Source organism: Sceloporus undulatus, chromosome 3, assembly GCF_019175285.1.
Source record: "Sceloporus undulatus isolate JIND9_A2432 ecotype Alabama chromosome 3, SceUnd_v1.1, whole genome shotgun sequence".
NCBI classification, from domain to species: Eukaryota; Metazoa; Chordata; class Lepidosauria; order Squamata; family Phrynosomatidae; genus Sceloporus; species Sceloporus undulatus.
The window spans coordinates 223553910-223570209 of NC_056524.1; the positions used below are offsets into that span (position 1 = coordinate 223553910).

Below are 16300 nucleotides of genomic sequence, written 5' to 3' on the forward strand. Positions count from 1 at the left end.
TAAGCTGAAAGTTGCGTATGATTGCGGGCGCACGGTAGTTCATTTTCTATCATATTTTGTGTTGTGGAGGAGTAGGCAACGTAAATATAGTCATGATGTTTCAAGTTAATTTGTTTTGTTTTCTTAAACACTTGGGAGAACCAGTTCTTTGAAGAAATGGAGACAGTGAGTGCTGTAGTTCATAGAATCATAGAATCGTAGAGTTGGAAGAGACCACAAGGGCCATCCAGTTCAACCCCCCGTCATGTAGGAACTCTCAATCAAAGCATCCCTGACAGATGGCCATCCAGCCTCTGCTTAAAGACCTCCAGAGAAGGACACTCCACCATACTCCCAGGGAGTGTGTTCCACTGTCGACCAGCCCTTACTGTCAGGAAGTTCCTCCTAATGTTGGGGTTGAATCTGGCTTTTTCACTTTAGGTAATAGTGCTTCTTCTCTGCTCCTTGTTTTTTGTTTTTCGACCACGGACTAGTGCAAACATTGTTTTTTTCTTGCCCCTGGTGAATTGCGATTTGTATAGATTCCCGTTCATACCCCTTGTAATGATGTTTTTAAACTTTTATATTGTGATGTTTTTAACTGTATTTTATTATTCTTTGTCTTGTAAGCCGCCTTGATCATGCATTTGGAAAGGCGGGGTAAAAATAAAAATTACTATTATTATTATTATTGAATCTGCAGCTTGCATCCATTGCTCCGGGTCCTGTTCTCTGGAGCAGCAGAAGACAAGCTTGCTCCCTCCTCAATATGACATCCCTTCAAATATTTAAACAGGGCTATCATATCACCTCTTAACCTTCTTTTCCCCAGGCTAAACATCCCCAGATCCCTAAGTCAGTCCTCATAGGACATGGTTTCCAGACCCTTCACCATTTTAGTCGCCCTCCTTTGGACACGCTCCAGTTTCTCCACATCCTTTTTGAATTGTGGTGCCCAGAACCGGATACAATATTCCAGGTGGGGCCTGACCAAAGCAGAATATAGTGGCACTGTTACTTCTCTTGATCTAGACTCTATACTTTTATTGATGCAGCCTAAAATTGCATTGGCCTTTTTAGCTGCCGCATCACACTGTTGAGTCATATTCAATTTGTGGTCTACTTGGACTCCTAGATCCCTTTCACACGTAGTCTCGTTCAGACAGGTGTCCCTCATCCTATATCTCTGCATTTCATTTTTCTGCCCTAAGTGCAGTACCTTACATTTCTCCGTGTTGAATTCCATTTTGTTAGTTTTGACCCAGCTTTCTAGTCTATTCAGGTCATTTTGAATTTTGTTCCTGTCCTCTGGGGTATTAACTATTCCTCCTAATTTGGCGTCATCTGCAAATTTGATAAATATGCTTCCAATTCTGTCATCCAGGTCATTGATAAAGATGTTGAATAATACTGGCCTCAGGACAGAGCCCTGTGGGACCCCACTGGTCACTTCTCTCCAAGATGAAAAGGAGCTATTGTTGAGCACCCTTTGGGTTCGGCCAGTCAACCAATTACAAATTCATGTCACAGTTACCTTATCTAACCCACGTTTTACAAGCTTGTTTGCAAGAATGTCATGGGAAACCTTGTCAAAGGCCTTACTGAAATCAAGATATACTATATCCACAGTATTCCCTTCATCTACCAAGCTGGTAATTTTATCAAAGAAAGATATCAGATTTGTATAGCATAACTTCTTTCTCTGAAACCCATGTTGACTTTTTGTGATTATGGCATTGCTTTCTAGATGTTCACAGACTCTCTGTTTAGTAATCTGCTCCAGAATCTCTCCTGGTACTGATGTCAGACTAACTGGATGATAATTTTTAGGATCCTCTTTTTTCCCCCTTTTTGAAGATGGGGACAACGTTTGCCCTCCTCCAGTCTGCTGGCACTTCTCCTGTTCGCCAGGAGTTTTCAAAGATTATTGCCAATGGCTCCGATATTATATTTGCCAGTTCTTTTAATACCCTTGGAAGTAATTCATCTGGTCCTGGAGACTTAAATTCATTTAGATTACCAAGATATTCCTGTACTATCTCTTTACTTATTCTGTGCTGAAATTCCCCTATTCTGTCCTCTGCTCCATTATCCTCAGGTTGAGTAGTCTTTTCCTTTTCTGAGAAGACTGAGACAAAGAAGGTGTTGAGTAATTCTGCCTTTTCTCTGTCTTTTGTTAGCATTTTGCCATCTTCTCCACGCAGTGGCCCTACCATTGCCTTCTTCCTTTTGCTGTGGACATATCCAAAAAAGCCCTTTTTATTGTTCTTAACCTCTCTAGCAAGCCTGAGTTAATTCTGCGCTTTAGCTTTTCTGACTTTACCCCTACACATTCCTGCTATTTCTTTGAATTTCTTTTTTGTGATTTCCCTCCTTTTCCTTTTCTTATACATGTTCCGTTTCAAACTTAGCTCAGTTGAAAGTTCCTTAGTCATCCATCCTGGTTTCTTGAGACACCTCCCATTTTTCTTTCTCACTGGAACTGTTTGAAATTGTGCCTTCAGTATCTCCCTTTTGAGAAACTCCTATCCACCCTGAACTCCCTTATCTTTTAGTATTCCATACCACGGGATTGCCCTCAATACTTCTCTAAATTTAGTGAAATCCGCTCTCCTAAAGTCTAGAAACAGGAATTGATTTTAAAATCTGACAGGATCTCTGAATACATACACCTTTTATCTATAATTTTCAGGGCCTTATCTGGGTTATTGCCTGTATTTATTATTGTTTTGGTGTACTGTTTGTTGTCATGTTTTGTTTTAGAATGTATTAATAAATTTTAATTTTAAAAAATCTGACAGGTTGGCTAGTCTTAAAGTCATGGTTGGTTACTTGCTTGGATTTTTTAGGTCAATATCCAAGTCCCTGCTCCAGAGCTACAATCTGACATCATCTCTATAAGTGGGCTTGCTGCTAATCTTGACCGTGCCAAGGCCAGACTTCTAGAGAGAGTGAAGGAGCTGCAAGCTGAACAAGAAGACCGGGTATGTATTGTGCTGTCACCACTATGAATTTTGACATCCTTCCCCAGCTGCAATGTTAAAGATGCTGCCAGATGAAAGGCTCTAGAGTCTTAGCAGCAGCTTTAAGTGGGCAGTGTAGGCAGTGTTTTAGGTCCTGATGATGGAGAATGGAATGGAGATTCTGAACAGGTAAAGGATTTGTGCTATATAAACTTTGTCTTAATGCTACCTCTCTTGACAGAACATGATCAAAATCCCTTATGTTGTGTAAGAGACACAAAGTGCATCTCTGTGAGTGGTAGAAATGAGCGTTTTAGAATGTTTGTATACTGCCGTTTAAGGCAGTGCTTTGTCAAGATAATTTACAGGGTAAATTATAAACAACAAAATAGAAAACAACTGTAGGAAACATACTGTCTTTTCAAAATAATAGTAAAACTATTATGATAGTAAAACTATTGTTATCTCTTCCATGCCAGCATTCTCTGAAGATGCCAGCCACAGATGCTGGTGAAACATCAGGAATAAACTCTTCTAGAACATGGCCACATAGCCCGAAAAACCTACAAAAAACTAATAGTAAAACTGTTTTTTAAAAACCTGCTTATAAACTAAAGATTAGCATTTATTCATTTAAAAGCAAACTAAACATGCAGGTCTTTTAAGCTTGTTGGTTAAAAACAGCCAACAATGCTAAAACATTCCATAGAGATGGGGCTACCAGAGCAAAGGCCCTTTGTCTTGTGGCACCCGAACAGGGCTTCATAGCTAAGGTTAGCAGGCTCATTTAAGTCCAGATAGTACTTCAGAAATAAATCATCTGAGAATTCACCTTTTAGATACCTGGAATTAATTTTTGTCAATATAAATTCTTATCAGAGCAGTGGTTGTGTAGATCATTAAACATATTCCTCTTGGTGATTCTAGGCTTTGCGGAACTTTAAGTTGACCGTTACTGTGGATCCCAGACACCACCCAAAAATCATTGGCAGGAAAGGGACTGTAATCACTCAGATTCGCACAGAGCATGATGTGACCATACAGTTTCCTGATAAGGACGATGAATCCCAGGTGAGTGACTGTTGGAGGGGTGGTGGTGTAGTGGCATGTTATCCACACAATGGATAATGGCTTCTCTTAGAGCAGCATACAAATAAATCAGTGCCATCTGCTGTTTCTTATGTTGCCTCCTCTGTCAGTCATCATTATTTATCAAAGAGGCATGTGTTCTGGCTTTGAGAAACTTGGCCCTAATTAATCAGACTTCCTATTCAGGCCCAGGATCAGATCACCATCACAGGCTATGAGAAGAATACTGAATCTGCTCGAGATGCCATCATGAAGATTGTTGGTGAACTGGAGCAAATGGTCTCTGAAGACATCACTCTGGATCATCGTGTTCATGCTCGCATTATTGGAGCACGTGGGAAAACCATCCGCAGAATCATGGATGAATTTAAGGTAAGTGAAAAGTGAAATGTGTGTACTGTCTGGTAAATAATGAAAGCTGGATGCATTCAATTTTAATGATACCACTAATGCAGGTTTTGCTTTATTTAAATGAAAGAATGCAAGAAATCCTAGCCCTGAGCTGGTTGTACAAAGAGTGGCCAAAAAAGAAAGGATTGAGATATATTTGTGATCCTAGAATGAAGAGAAGCATACTGTCCTTCCATCCTTACTTACAGTACCTGATGATTCAACTTAATCACTCAGTGTAGACCAAGGTTTCTGCTTGATTCTTACACAGTAAATAGGATGCTACTTGATTAATTGACTTAGGTGTCTGCAAATATGAACAGGCCTTCCTTTATATGGGAATCAAGTCAAACCAAACCAGGTGATTGCCTTCATAATCTCTCTATGTATAGAACACAGAGTAAAATGAATATGAGACAAGCAAAGATCTCTTTGCCACCAGTTCTGAAATTTTCCTAAAACTTACCTTTCCAGGTGGATATCCGTTTCCCCCAGAGTGGAGCTGCTGATCCAAACTGTGTGACTGTTACTGGACTCCCTGACAATGTGGATGAAGCCATTGACCATATCTTGAACCTGGAGGAAGAATATGTGAGTGTCATACTCAGTGTGTCTTAATATCCTCACAAGGGTTGGATTTCCTAAGTACAAAGATATAAATAGTTTAGAAGCAATAAAAGCAAGGAGAAACAAGCAACAGAAAATGAAGGATGGTAAGAAAAAGGAGCAGGAGTTCCAAGACACCAAGTGATATTATTACATAGTCCTGTCATCTGAATTTAGTACAGGTTGAGTCTCCCTTATCTGAAATGCTTGGAACCAGACGTGTTTTGAATTTTGGAGCTTTTGAGTTTGGAATATTTGCTTATACATAATGAACTATCTTGGAGAGGGGACCCAAGTCTAAACATGAAATTCATTTTTTTTAAATATACCTTATACATATAGCTTGAAGGTAATTTTATATGCAATTTTAAGAAAAATTACACATGAAACAAAGTTTGTGTACATTGATTGATCAGAAAGCAAAGATATCATTATCTCAGCCACCCATGTGCACAATTTTGGATTTTGGAATATTTTGAATTTCAGAATTCTGGATAAGGAAAACTCAGCCTGTATTAGCAAGTTATAGGTATTGTGTGTGTGTAGCTTGGTGTGCCAATCCCAAGATTTCTTGAGATGTGTCACAAGATAATGACAGAGGATATTTAAATTTCTCAAGGCAGTCAGCTCATCCAGTACAGATGAGAGCTTCCATCCAACCACTAGGCATGACCATATCACGTGAAGTCATGAGACACCCACAGTCCAAGACTGCCAAACTACAGAGGCATTCAGCACTATTGATACAATTTTTGCTGAATTAGCCTTAATTTTACATTGGGTGATGCAAGATACACAGAGGTCAGCTTCATTGTCCAGTGAGGGTTGTAAATAGAATGTTTCAACTTCCTCTTCCATTCTTTCCTACTCTGGATATGAGTATCCTAAAAGATGCTGTTCCAGCTCCCCACCCTTGTTGGAGAATAAGAAAAGATGGTTGTGCTGAGATATGCATCGCTAATTGGTTTATATTTCTCTGTGTTGCAGCTGGCTGATGTAGTAGACAATGAAGCAATGCAAGTCTATATGAAACCACCAGCTCACGAGGAAGCTAAGGCTGCATCAAAGGGATTTGTGGTGAGAGATGCCCCTTGGACAGCAGGCAACACCGAGAAGGTATGTCTGGCTTTCTGAAGCTGCTACTTATACCAAAACAGGTTGGGGACTAGACATGCCCTTGGGATGTGCCCATCTAAACAAACAAGGACAGGGAGTTTTAGGGATTCCCTTCTTGCCCACTGAAATTTGGGGTCACTGCAAGTGGACTTCTGCAGTGGGAAAGTTTGCACTCCACAATAGCAAAATAGTGAGTGAACTACTACTGTGAGTTATTTGTGTATTTGTGGCCAGGTAACAAATTGATTTCTAGAGATAGTACATTCCTCTTTGTATATATGTTCACTGATGTTGTATGTAGGTTTTCTGTTAAGTTTGACTTTTCCAATTGTTTTCCTGCAGGCTCCTGACATGAGTAGTTCTGAAGATTTTCCAAGCTTTGGAGCTCAGGTGGCTCCCAAGACTCTACCTTGGGGTCCCAAGCGGTAATGGCTGGGAAACAGCAATCTTGTCCAGCCACCTGCCACAAGGTTTCCTTTCTGAATTCTGACCTCATGGCTGGATCTAATGCAGATTGCCCTTGGGGGGGGGGGGGTCTCTTAATGAAACTAGAGTGCTACCCTTCTTGAGGTTCTCTACTGTTCCTGTGCTTAGGCCTCACTTTGCTTCAGTTTGACTTTTTTTCTTTCTCCTTTCCCTGGAAGAAACTTTCAATGTTGATTCCTACCTGAAATACATACATTTGTTTTTTCCGTTCCAAATTTCAACTTCTTACTTCACATTGGCCATGGTGTTGTAACCAAACATCCCCATGTACATCGTACAAAGCACTCTAGCCTCCATTAGGAGATCTCCATGCAGCTAGGAATCTACTTCCTGTTTCTCAACCTCAGGAAACACATTTCCTTGACTTTCTACAAAGCCAAAATATTTGCTCTTTCCCCTCCTTTCCTGTTTCTCCAAGGCCTTACCTTTATAGAGTGCAATCATTTTTCTCCCTTTCAACTGCCATCTGCCCTCCCTCCATGTGAAATCTAATACTGCTATTGGAGTGGAGATGAAATTGACCAGAATGAATGGGTAGAGAGGGAGGTTTAACCCAGTAGCTGGAAGCCCCAGAAAGCATTGACAGGGCCTTGGCTACGCTAGTCTGCAGCACCAAGTGTACCAAAATTCTTCCCTTGTCAGTGTGAGTGTCGGATTGGAGCTCATCACCAGTGTTCTCCCACATCACTTTTTCGTTCTTCCTTCCCAACAGTAGTATGGCTGAGCTTAGCCAGAAAGCTGACAGTATTATGGGGTTTCACAGAACTTGGTTCAACCAAAAGTGCCATGGTAGCTACAGATGGTGGGTGATTAGCTTAGTGATAAGAGGGCACAATGCCCGCCCCAGCTTGATTGTGATGGCATTTAAGTACCAGGATTAGGGTGTGTCTTTTGCTTTTTACTATTGCCTTCTTTCTACCTCAAGCCAGTATGACAGTGGCCTGCTTCTTCAGACAGCCCCTCTTGCTTCCTGTTATCATGAATATTGTTCCTCTCCAAGAAGAGGAATGTATGTGTGGCTTTAGACAGGATCTAGGGTATCAAATATCCCCTCTAACAAAGATGGTCTTAATCGCTGCCACATGATTTGACCTATAGTCTTATGTGACAAAGGTTAGGCCTCAGAGGGAGGCAGGCAAGGAGTGGCTCTCACTTAAATGGAAGAAGCTGATTGCAGTTCAGTCTTAAAAATGAAGCCTCTCTTGGAGGGAGGGGAGAAGACTTAGTTCAGGAATGGGGAACCTTTGGCCCTCCTGATGTTTTGAACTTTCAGCTCTCGAAAATCCCAGCCAGCTTGACCCATGGTAAAACATAAAATGGGGGTTGTAGTCCAAAATATAAGGCAGGTTGAAGGTTCCTCAACTCATGATTTACTACATTCTGTAAAAGCCTTCTTGTAGTGTAACAGCAAGTGTCTTGTCCTGTTGTCTTAGCAGCAGTCGTTGCTGCTTTCTAGCTGCTGCCATAAAACTGATACAAGGTTACTTGTATTTTAAAGCTGCTCTTCCAGCCATTACATGGTTATCTATCTTTTTCTGCTGAAGGTGCTGGCTTTGGTGCCAACTCTGCTCTGTCTACCCCTTCCTCTCTCCCCCCCCCCAAGAGCTTTTCTGAGCCATTAGCTAGCATCCTAGCCCCGGGTTCACTTATGCCCCATAGTGCATACTGGGGAAAGGTCTGCAAAGCTCTTGTCTTTCTAGAGCACTCACTTGCCTGACAGGAAGGAAAAGCCTCTCGTTTCAAGTGAGTCTGAGTGAAGAGGGAGAAATTATTTCTCTAGGTAATTCCATGTAGGGCCAGGATGAGCCCTATCACCACCTGAGCAAGAGAATGAAACAGGGTAGTAGTGTGCAATGTCTTGCCAGTGGTACCTGGTGTCTGAATGTCACACATCACTTGCACGTGTGTTTTAGGCTTGAACTGCCGTTGAGCATGGCTCAAACCCTGCCATTTGTTCAAACTGTTGAGAGTATTCCCTCCCCCTCTGTCCCTCGTAGTGTGCAGCAGATGCTCTGTGGAGGTGTGCTCCATGTCCTCTTAATGTCTTCCATATTATGTTTCCATGGCAATGATCCCTTGGCCTTAACTTTGGAATTTGGAGATTATATGCAAAACATGTATAAAGGCTCATGAGTATGGATGACACTGGAATTTTATAAATTCTCAAAAATAAAATCTGAAACAGCTTTCATTCGGTTCTCTTTATTTTGTGTATGCTTCATTTTTTATTTTAAAAATACATTTCAAGATGCCTACTTTCTAATGAAATTGAGCTGTTAATTCTGATGTTTCTAAGTCCTTTCCAAACTCTAGTCAAGCAACTTACAGTATACTTTACGTCAGCAGTTCAAATTAACAGGCTCTGTCCATTTGTGGTGAGGTTTTTTGGGGGGGGGGGGATTCTTCAGGCATGATTAAGATCCGTGTGACATGGGTCACATTACTAGTAAACTCCAGATGGATGCACTAAACATAATTACAGTCCTGTATTGTTTTTGCAGGGGGAAGGGAAGAACAGGTACCTTATGTAGCTGAGCACAAGCCATCTCACAATTGCCCTCTTCTTAGTCAGTAATCTATATTAAGCTTATCCTCACATGCTAAGAAGACTACACAATAATCTGCACTTAGTTCATTTTCAAATGTGGTAGGGTTATGATAACAGCTCTCACTCTTTGGAAAAGTCTTGCCTGATGTTTCACAGGATTTCCCCCCCCCCCCCACAACAAATAGGAGAAGAGCACAGTCCTAATCCATTCTTTCTGATAGACTTAGACACTTTTATAGTTATGGAAGTACTTCTTCATTTGGTGGTAGTGAAAGAGTGGGGGAAACACTAAAATCTCTTCACTTAAAAGAGCAACTGAAAACTTGGCTGCTGGGCTGGTTGGTTTAATCTGCTGTCACAGTTTGTTTTGTACTTCCACTACCACACAACTTTTCTTCACAAAGACTTTTTGGAAGCTACATTGACTGGAAGACAGGTATAATTCCCAAGGGCAAATTCCCAAAAGTTTTCAGTATAGTTCTACAGTATGGGAAATTAAAAGCTGGGCCACTGCTTTGTCTTCCACCCATGAAGCCTGCTTCTTTAAAACTTCACAAACTGGCCAGGACAAATTGTAGTCACCTTGTCTGATTCTTGAGTTTTCCACTATGGTGCCTTTTCTGCCAGAGGGGTTGGATTTCTCACATCTATCACCTCAATGAGGGCCTGTTTCAAGAGAACGATTAAAGTTTAGACATGTACAGTAAGTTGCTTTTACCATTCATACCACCTGGATGTTTATGACAAATCTGTATCAAAGTTTGGTGAAAGTGGGAAGCTGAATAGTATGATGCCGTCATATCTGCTACTGTTAGTTTTAGCTAATGGAATTGGAGGGGGGAATCACAGACATTTGGATCATCCTCCACTAAGTGTTGTGACAGCTAGGTTGCATCCAGTACTGTCCCTGGATGTGAGGGGTCATGCAATAGTTTATTTTCATTTTGAAAATTCTTATTTGAATTTTAACATTGGTACCAAAAAATGTCCTTCACTTGAAGTTATAGGAAGAGATTCTGCATCAAACTTATAGCCACAATGTCATAGCTTCCGTCAGCTATCTGTAAAGATGGAGGTCTGTGGTGCTGCTAAATTGTTCTGCAGGAAGACATGGCCAGCCCTCATCCCAGCAATGAATGATGCTTTTGATGAAGAGTTGGGAAAGGTCCCTACTTCTGCTTCTTGCAGTGTTGCTTGCTGGTGGGAGGAACTAGTCACAACATCCTGGAGCACCTCATTCAGGAGCAGCACAGATTTTAGATGCTCTGCATGTCTGACTGGGTTTTAAGGTGGGTCTTCAGGGTAATTGCAGTGCAAAGGTTGCAAATGAGAAAATGAAGCACTTGAGATGTCCTAATTCTACATTACAACATAAGTGACTAAGAGGATGCTGGCTTCTGTTTGTCTTTTCCCAGTTAGTAAGTCAAAACATCAATTGACTGATAAAACAATTCAAACTTGGAACCGTAGCACTAAGAAAAGTGAGTACTATAACTTTGCAGTGGTGTTATCTCATGCAGAATGTGGGAAATTGCTTAACACATGTGTATAAGTAACATTACAGAGTCCTTAATTTGTCAACATAGGCGGGTTACAGACCGCCATTTTGGACGTCCTCAGGACGTCCCAGTTTGAAAAAGCGACATCTCTTCTAGACGCCCCTTACCTTGTTATGGACAGAGTCCGTAACAAATGGCAGCGGCCATTCCACACGGCCGCCGCCATTTTGACGTAACGGACACTCTGCGTCCGCACATCACGCGGCGGAAGTGATGCCGCGAGTGCGCGCTTTGGCACTTGTGGCGTCTCTTCCGGGTTGCCGGAAGGAGCGCGATTTTCACACTCCTTTGCAGCGCGGAGGAGTCGTGCGGTTTGGCTGCTGCGACTCCTCTGCGCTGCAACCGGCAGCGGCCCGAGACCGCCCCTTTTGGGTGGTCTGTAATGGGCCATAGATACTGATGCATAGACTAGTTACAAAACCTATAATGTATTCAGCAGCATCCCAGGAAAGAATGCTTCCGTTCATGTTTCAATCATTTTCCAGAAAGGTATCAAAAGAAAAAGAAAAAAGCTTTAAACTGCTCTTTTAACCTAACATTCCTACTTCTTGGTGCTTACCAGATCCTCCCCAAAAGTACCTCCAAGAGCAATGATTAAAGTGGATAGTTCTAAGAAAATTGTAAATGTAGTGCGGTGCAATATCAAATGAGATAGAACAAGGCTGTTGAGTAAGAAGAATACAATGGAAATAGAAATTCTGTTTTTTCTGTCTGAACATTAAGATTTTCTTTATCATCTTCCATAATTCATTGTGTGGCTGTAATCACTTCAGTTCCCTGAAGACCAATGGAAGGAAACTCAAATGTCAGATCAAAAATAGGCAACTGAAGGACACCAGTGTACTTAGCATGTTGCAGCTTTGAAGAAGCTGCTGTATTAAATCCCACCTGTAGATTAAACAGGCACAAAAATGAAGTCTTTCCAACCAGGCTGTCAAGCTCTTCACAAAGGGGAGGAAAACAGGCCACTGAAAAAGGGCTTAGCTTCTCTGTCATCTAGTACTGTAGTCAACATTGCTACTTCACCTGGGTGTTTACAAAGAACTGTCCCCACTTCCCATGAAGCCAGATAAATAAAGATTAGTAATCATAAAAATAAGGACCAGTGATGTTGTTAGGCAGGCATCTGAATTCTTTACCTTATTTTCAGCCAGAGCTTGTTTTGCTAGATATTGTTCTCGCTTCACTTTTATTTCCACCACTTCTGGGATGTCAGGCACCATCATATCTATCATGCGTGCAATGAAGAAAACTACATGCTGGGAGGAAAAGAAAAAAGAGTGACAATGTTTTGCTTTACCCTGACTCATAGCAGGTCAGTGCAGGACCATGCAATTCAACTGTGAGGATGCAAATGGGGAGCGCAGAAAGCTGCTCTATGTACTACCCCTATTATTGCACCTTTCCCATTGATGATTATAATAAAGTTTCCAGTAGAAAGATGGGTAGTTTTATCTGACTAACTCAGGACTTCAAAGTACCAAAAGAGGGGAATCCATGCATCAAATATAGTTCAGCTTACTCTGTTCCAATGTAACATCTCTGAATTTCTTAGCCCTTGTGAGCATGTGGGGTTGCAAGTGGTGTATTATTGTTGGCTTTCCCCTTTTAAAATAAAACTCATTATTTGGTTAGAAACCTGCCTCTGGAATTCTTCGTGTCTCTGAACTTGGTATACATAGGGATTGGGTCCTTAGCTAAGTAATCTGGCCATTAAGCTTTGCTACTTTTGAGCTAATACATAATTCCCGAGAGCTCACATTGATATTTGAGTCTCCTTTTTGGACAGGTGTCAATCCCAGGGTTATGCAATGTGTGAAGTGTTTAAAAACTGTAATAGTTTAATTTTATTTTAATGCTCTGTTTTTAATTGTACTGTTCTTTTAAACTGTGAGCTGTGTTTTTTGGGAGAAAACAGGATATAAATATAATAAAACAATAATAATATTGCCTACAACAAATTCACCCTGCAAGGAAATGTGGTCTTTAGCCAAAAATTGTGGGGGGGACTGCACACCCCATGGCTCTGTTCTTAAGAGTCCTACTTCCTCAGATGGAAGTCGACTTAAGTTTATGGAAGCTCATGCTGCCAACTTCTTTCTTTAGTTAGCCTCAAAGGTGTTACAAGATCTCTCTACATACTGATTCTGCAGACTAAAATGGCTATATCTTTGAATTCTCCCTCTATGTTAAATTTATGCCGCACATACCAATCCACCCATTCCTGGCATCAGTGCAGTGGCACTGTAAAATAAAGTCTTCACAATCCTAACTGCCTACATTGTTATTAGACTAATTCTTAACAGAGTAACAGTAATATCACATCAGATTTGGTTATATGATAGCATTTGGGTGAGTTAATATAAATTAGCAAATGAAAATGTCATTTACTGCAAAGTAAGGGTGTTTTTAAATGAATGAAAAAGCTTGAGACAAGTGAGGCAGCAAGCAATAATGATGCAATAAAAAGATGAGTTCAGTGTTCTTTCAAAACCAGTAAGCACTCTTTTCACACTTGCTTCCTAACACACATTACAGAGATGGAACATTGGATTTCCAGATGTTTTGAACGACAATTCCCATAATGCTATGTCACTGGCCATGATGAGTGATACTGATGGGAATAGTAAGCCAAAACATCTGGAGGACCAAAGGACACTTATACCGGAAATTCAGTCTCAAGCAGGACTAAAATTTAACCATTTAGGTAGATGAAAATAGGGACTCTAGAATGTAATTAATAGAGAAAAACAATGTGAAGACATTTGGAGGGAAACGTACCTCAAATACAATTATGAAACCAAGACGAATTGCCAGTAGATTCCAGTAGGCAAGTGAATATCTGCCACTTTGTTCTCGGTAGGCTCGGTATCTGTGAAGGGAAAATATGGTTTCTAAAAGTATGCTAAATAGCCATCAAGTGATAAGCACAACATTCACATTTCCAGGACCAAATTAAAACTTCCTGTTGAGGTTTTTTGCAGCAAAAACAACTACAGTCTTATTGGACACTTTAAAGACTTTATAGTGGCAGACGACCACCATTTGTGGTTGTCTCTTTCCATGTCTTCCTATATGCCATCACTGAATTTAGCTTTCACCCTTTAGCTGAATTATCACAGACTATGGCTACATCCACACTACAGAAATAACCCACTTTGACACCACTTTTAACTGCCATGGCTCAATGCTATGGAAGGCTGAGAACTAATTTGTTGTGGCCCCAGAGCTCTCTGACAGAGAAGGTAAAATGTCTCAAAAAACTATAATAATAATAATAATAATAATAATAATAATAATAGTTTTTATTTGTATCTTCCTGCCTCTCCCAATGGATCGAGGTGGGATCACAACAGAGTTAAAAACACTTGTAATATTACAACATTAATTACAATTAAAACCACAGCTAAAAACATAAAACATCAATCATCAATCAATCACGGGGTCAATCATGGGGTCAGGTGCTCTCAGTCCGTACCAATGGTCTTCATAAAAGGTCAGGAGGATATGTGCGGCAGAAGAGCTCTGTCTTTACCGCCTTCTTGAAAATCTCCAAGGATGTAACAAGGCGAGTCTCCTCTGGGAGTCCGTTCCATAGTCTAGGAGCAGCTATACTGAAAGCTTTTTGGGAAGTGGAAACATGTTTGGATGATGGCACCTCCAACAGGTTCTTCCCACTTGTTCTAAGAGTGCGGGGTGGATTGTATGGGGAGATGAGTTCCCGTAAGTAACCCGGGCCCAAGCCATGTAGGGTTTAATTCCCATAATTCCATAGCATTGGGTCATAGCAGTTAAAATGGATTATTTCTGCAGTGTGGATGCAGCCTCAGTAAATATGTTGCAATAACATCAGCTGTCCACTTTCTTATGAGCAACACAAGAAGCCAAATATTTTAGTTTTCATGACTGCAGTTCTAAGGCCCACTGAATATATTTGGGATTTGCCACAAAGTAAACACATAGAGTGGGACAGCAGATGTCACTGTATTCAATTGCCACATATAGAGTACAAATATCATTGTATTAAACTAAAGCTTCTTGGTGGACCTCAACCTCAGTGTTACAGTAAGCCACTTTGCACACAAGGGCTGGTTCCCATACTTCACAGACACACCCAGGAATGTGCCATTCCACATGCAACAGTATCAGATCTTCCCTTAGACCAAAAACCAAACCCAAATTCCCACAGTATCTGATCTTGTGAGGAAACTTATTTGTACCTCAAATACAATCTATTTCCTATAAGCTATTTTTGAGACCCAATGTCTACTGTGCCTTTGAAATAATCATCTCAACATCCTGCAACAGCCAGGCACCCAAAGAAAAGAGCAAGATGTCCTACCTGCATGTGACATTGTACTCTGCAACATAAGATTTAGGGGCATAGGCCAGGGTGAAATCAATGTAGCCCTGTAGATCGCTGCTAGTAGTATATTGGTAATATAACCGAGGGAGAAAGTCAGATGTGAAGGCAATCAGGAAGGCCTGAAAGGAAGAGGAACTAATTTAAGCTCTCTTTCTCCTGTGTTGTTTAGTGACATAGTCAAATTTTTCTGTCTCGTTCCAACTCTTGGCACAGTAAACAAACTACACTTTGGCAGACATCATCATGCCTATGAATCACCTTATGCCATAATGTGAGAATCATTCAGTCCTCCAGATATTTTGGAATGGCATCTCCCAGCATTACTTAAGAGCAGCTCTGCACCCTAGAACTGCTGGGAGTTGCAGCTCAACATCCATAAATGGAGGACAGCACATTTCCTACCCTGTTATACTAGGTGAGATCATTGACCCATTTAGCACAGCCTTGTTGATATACACTTCAGACTTCTGGGATCTTTCTTTTTTTTCTTTTTCTATTTTTTAAAGCTAGAGCCTTTTTTAAAACTAGAGAGGTTATATTATCCAGAACTGGGTGCAAAAAAGTGACTCAAGTAGATGGACATATGATAAAATTAAGAAACACTGTCTCTGAGGACATGCTCAGACCAGGAATTGTACTCAGTATCAAGAACAAGTGTCCAAATCCTCTCGCACAAACATGCTTTTGGTTTTCCCCAAACATTTTCTCAGTGACCTAACTTGGGGAGGGATATGTTTTCATTGATGCTTTTGTTTGAGCTAGAGTTTCTTGGTACTGTATAGCAAACAATCCAGATTTTTACCAATAGTTCTCTATTTTCCTGTTCCCCACTCCTTTTGTCTACACTGACCAGCAGGGTTTCAAACAGGAGCATTTGCCATGCTAAGCTGGAGGCACCAGGGACAGGATCTCAGACCTTTTGTGTGGAACCATCTGCTTTGCTAGTGAGGTACAGCTCCTTACCTTCTCCATAGGAACTTAACTGTTGCTTTGGTAATTTTAAATTGGCATTGTAGGCTGCCCTTAATGTTGGGTATCCCAGATGTTGGGATATTCAAGCTACTGATTAAGTCAGTTAAAAATTTACAGAGGACTTAATTCCAACAGTTATTTGCTACATCTAAGCTAAAATTACACCTGACCCTTTTGCTTCCAGTGACTTTAGACTCTTAGGATGGGGAGAACAAAGCTGGCCCTT

General features: G+C 40.9%; 2 protein-coding genes across 3 annotated transcripts in view; one reads left to right on the top strand and one right to left on the bottom strand.

The window, feature by feature from the left end:
* Positions 1-8820, top strand: part of LOC121926590 (high density lipoprotein binding protein) — a 63375-nt gene extending 54555 nt beyond the window's left edge. For both annotated transcript variants that reach the window (XM_042459680.1, XM_042459681.1), the window contains 6 exons: positions 2829-2963; positions 3870-4013; positions 4218-4403; positions 4896-5012; positions 6015-6143; positions 6486-8820. In XM_042459680.1, coding sequence (XP_042315614.1) covers positions 2829-2963; positions 3870-4013; positions 4218-4403; positions 4896-5012; positions 6015-6143; positions 6486-6572 — 798 coding nt within the window. In that variant the 3' untranslated portion in view covers positions 6573-8820. The remainder of the gene's footprint in view (positions 1-2828; positions 2964-3869; positions 4014-4217; positions 4404-4895; positions 5013-6014; positions 6144-6485) is intronic.
* Positions 8821-9019: 199 nt separating this feature from the next.
* Positions 9020-16300, bottom strand: part of ANO7 (anoctamin 7) — a 51669-nt gene continuing 44388 nt past the window's right edge. Inside the window, exons 20-23 of the mRNA XM_042459682.1 lie at positions 15079-15221; positions 13518-13608; positions 11876-11995; positions 9020-9843 (exon numbers count right to left, since the gene is read on the bottom strand). Of these exons, the coding sequence (XP_042315616.1) occupies positions 9784-9843; positions 11876-11995; positions 13518-13608; positions 15079-15221 (414 nt within the window). The 3' untranslated portion in view covers positions 9020-9783. The remainder of the gene's footprint in view (positions 9844-11875; positions 11996-13517; positions 13609-15078; positions 15222-16300) is intronic.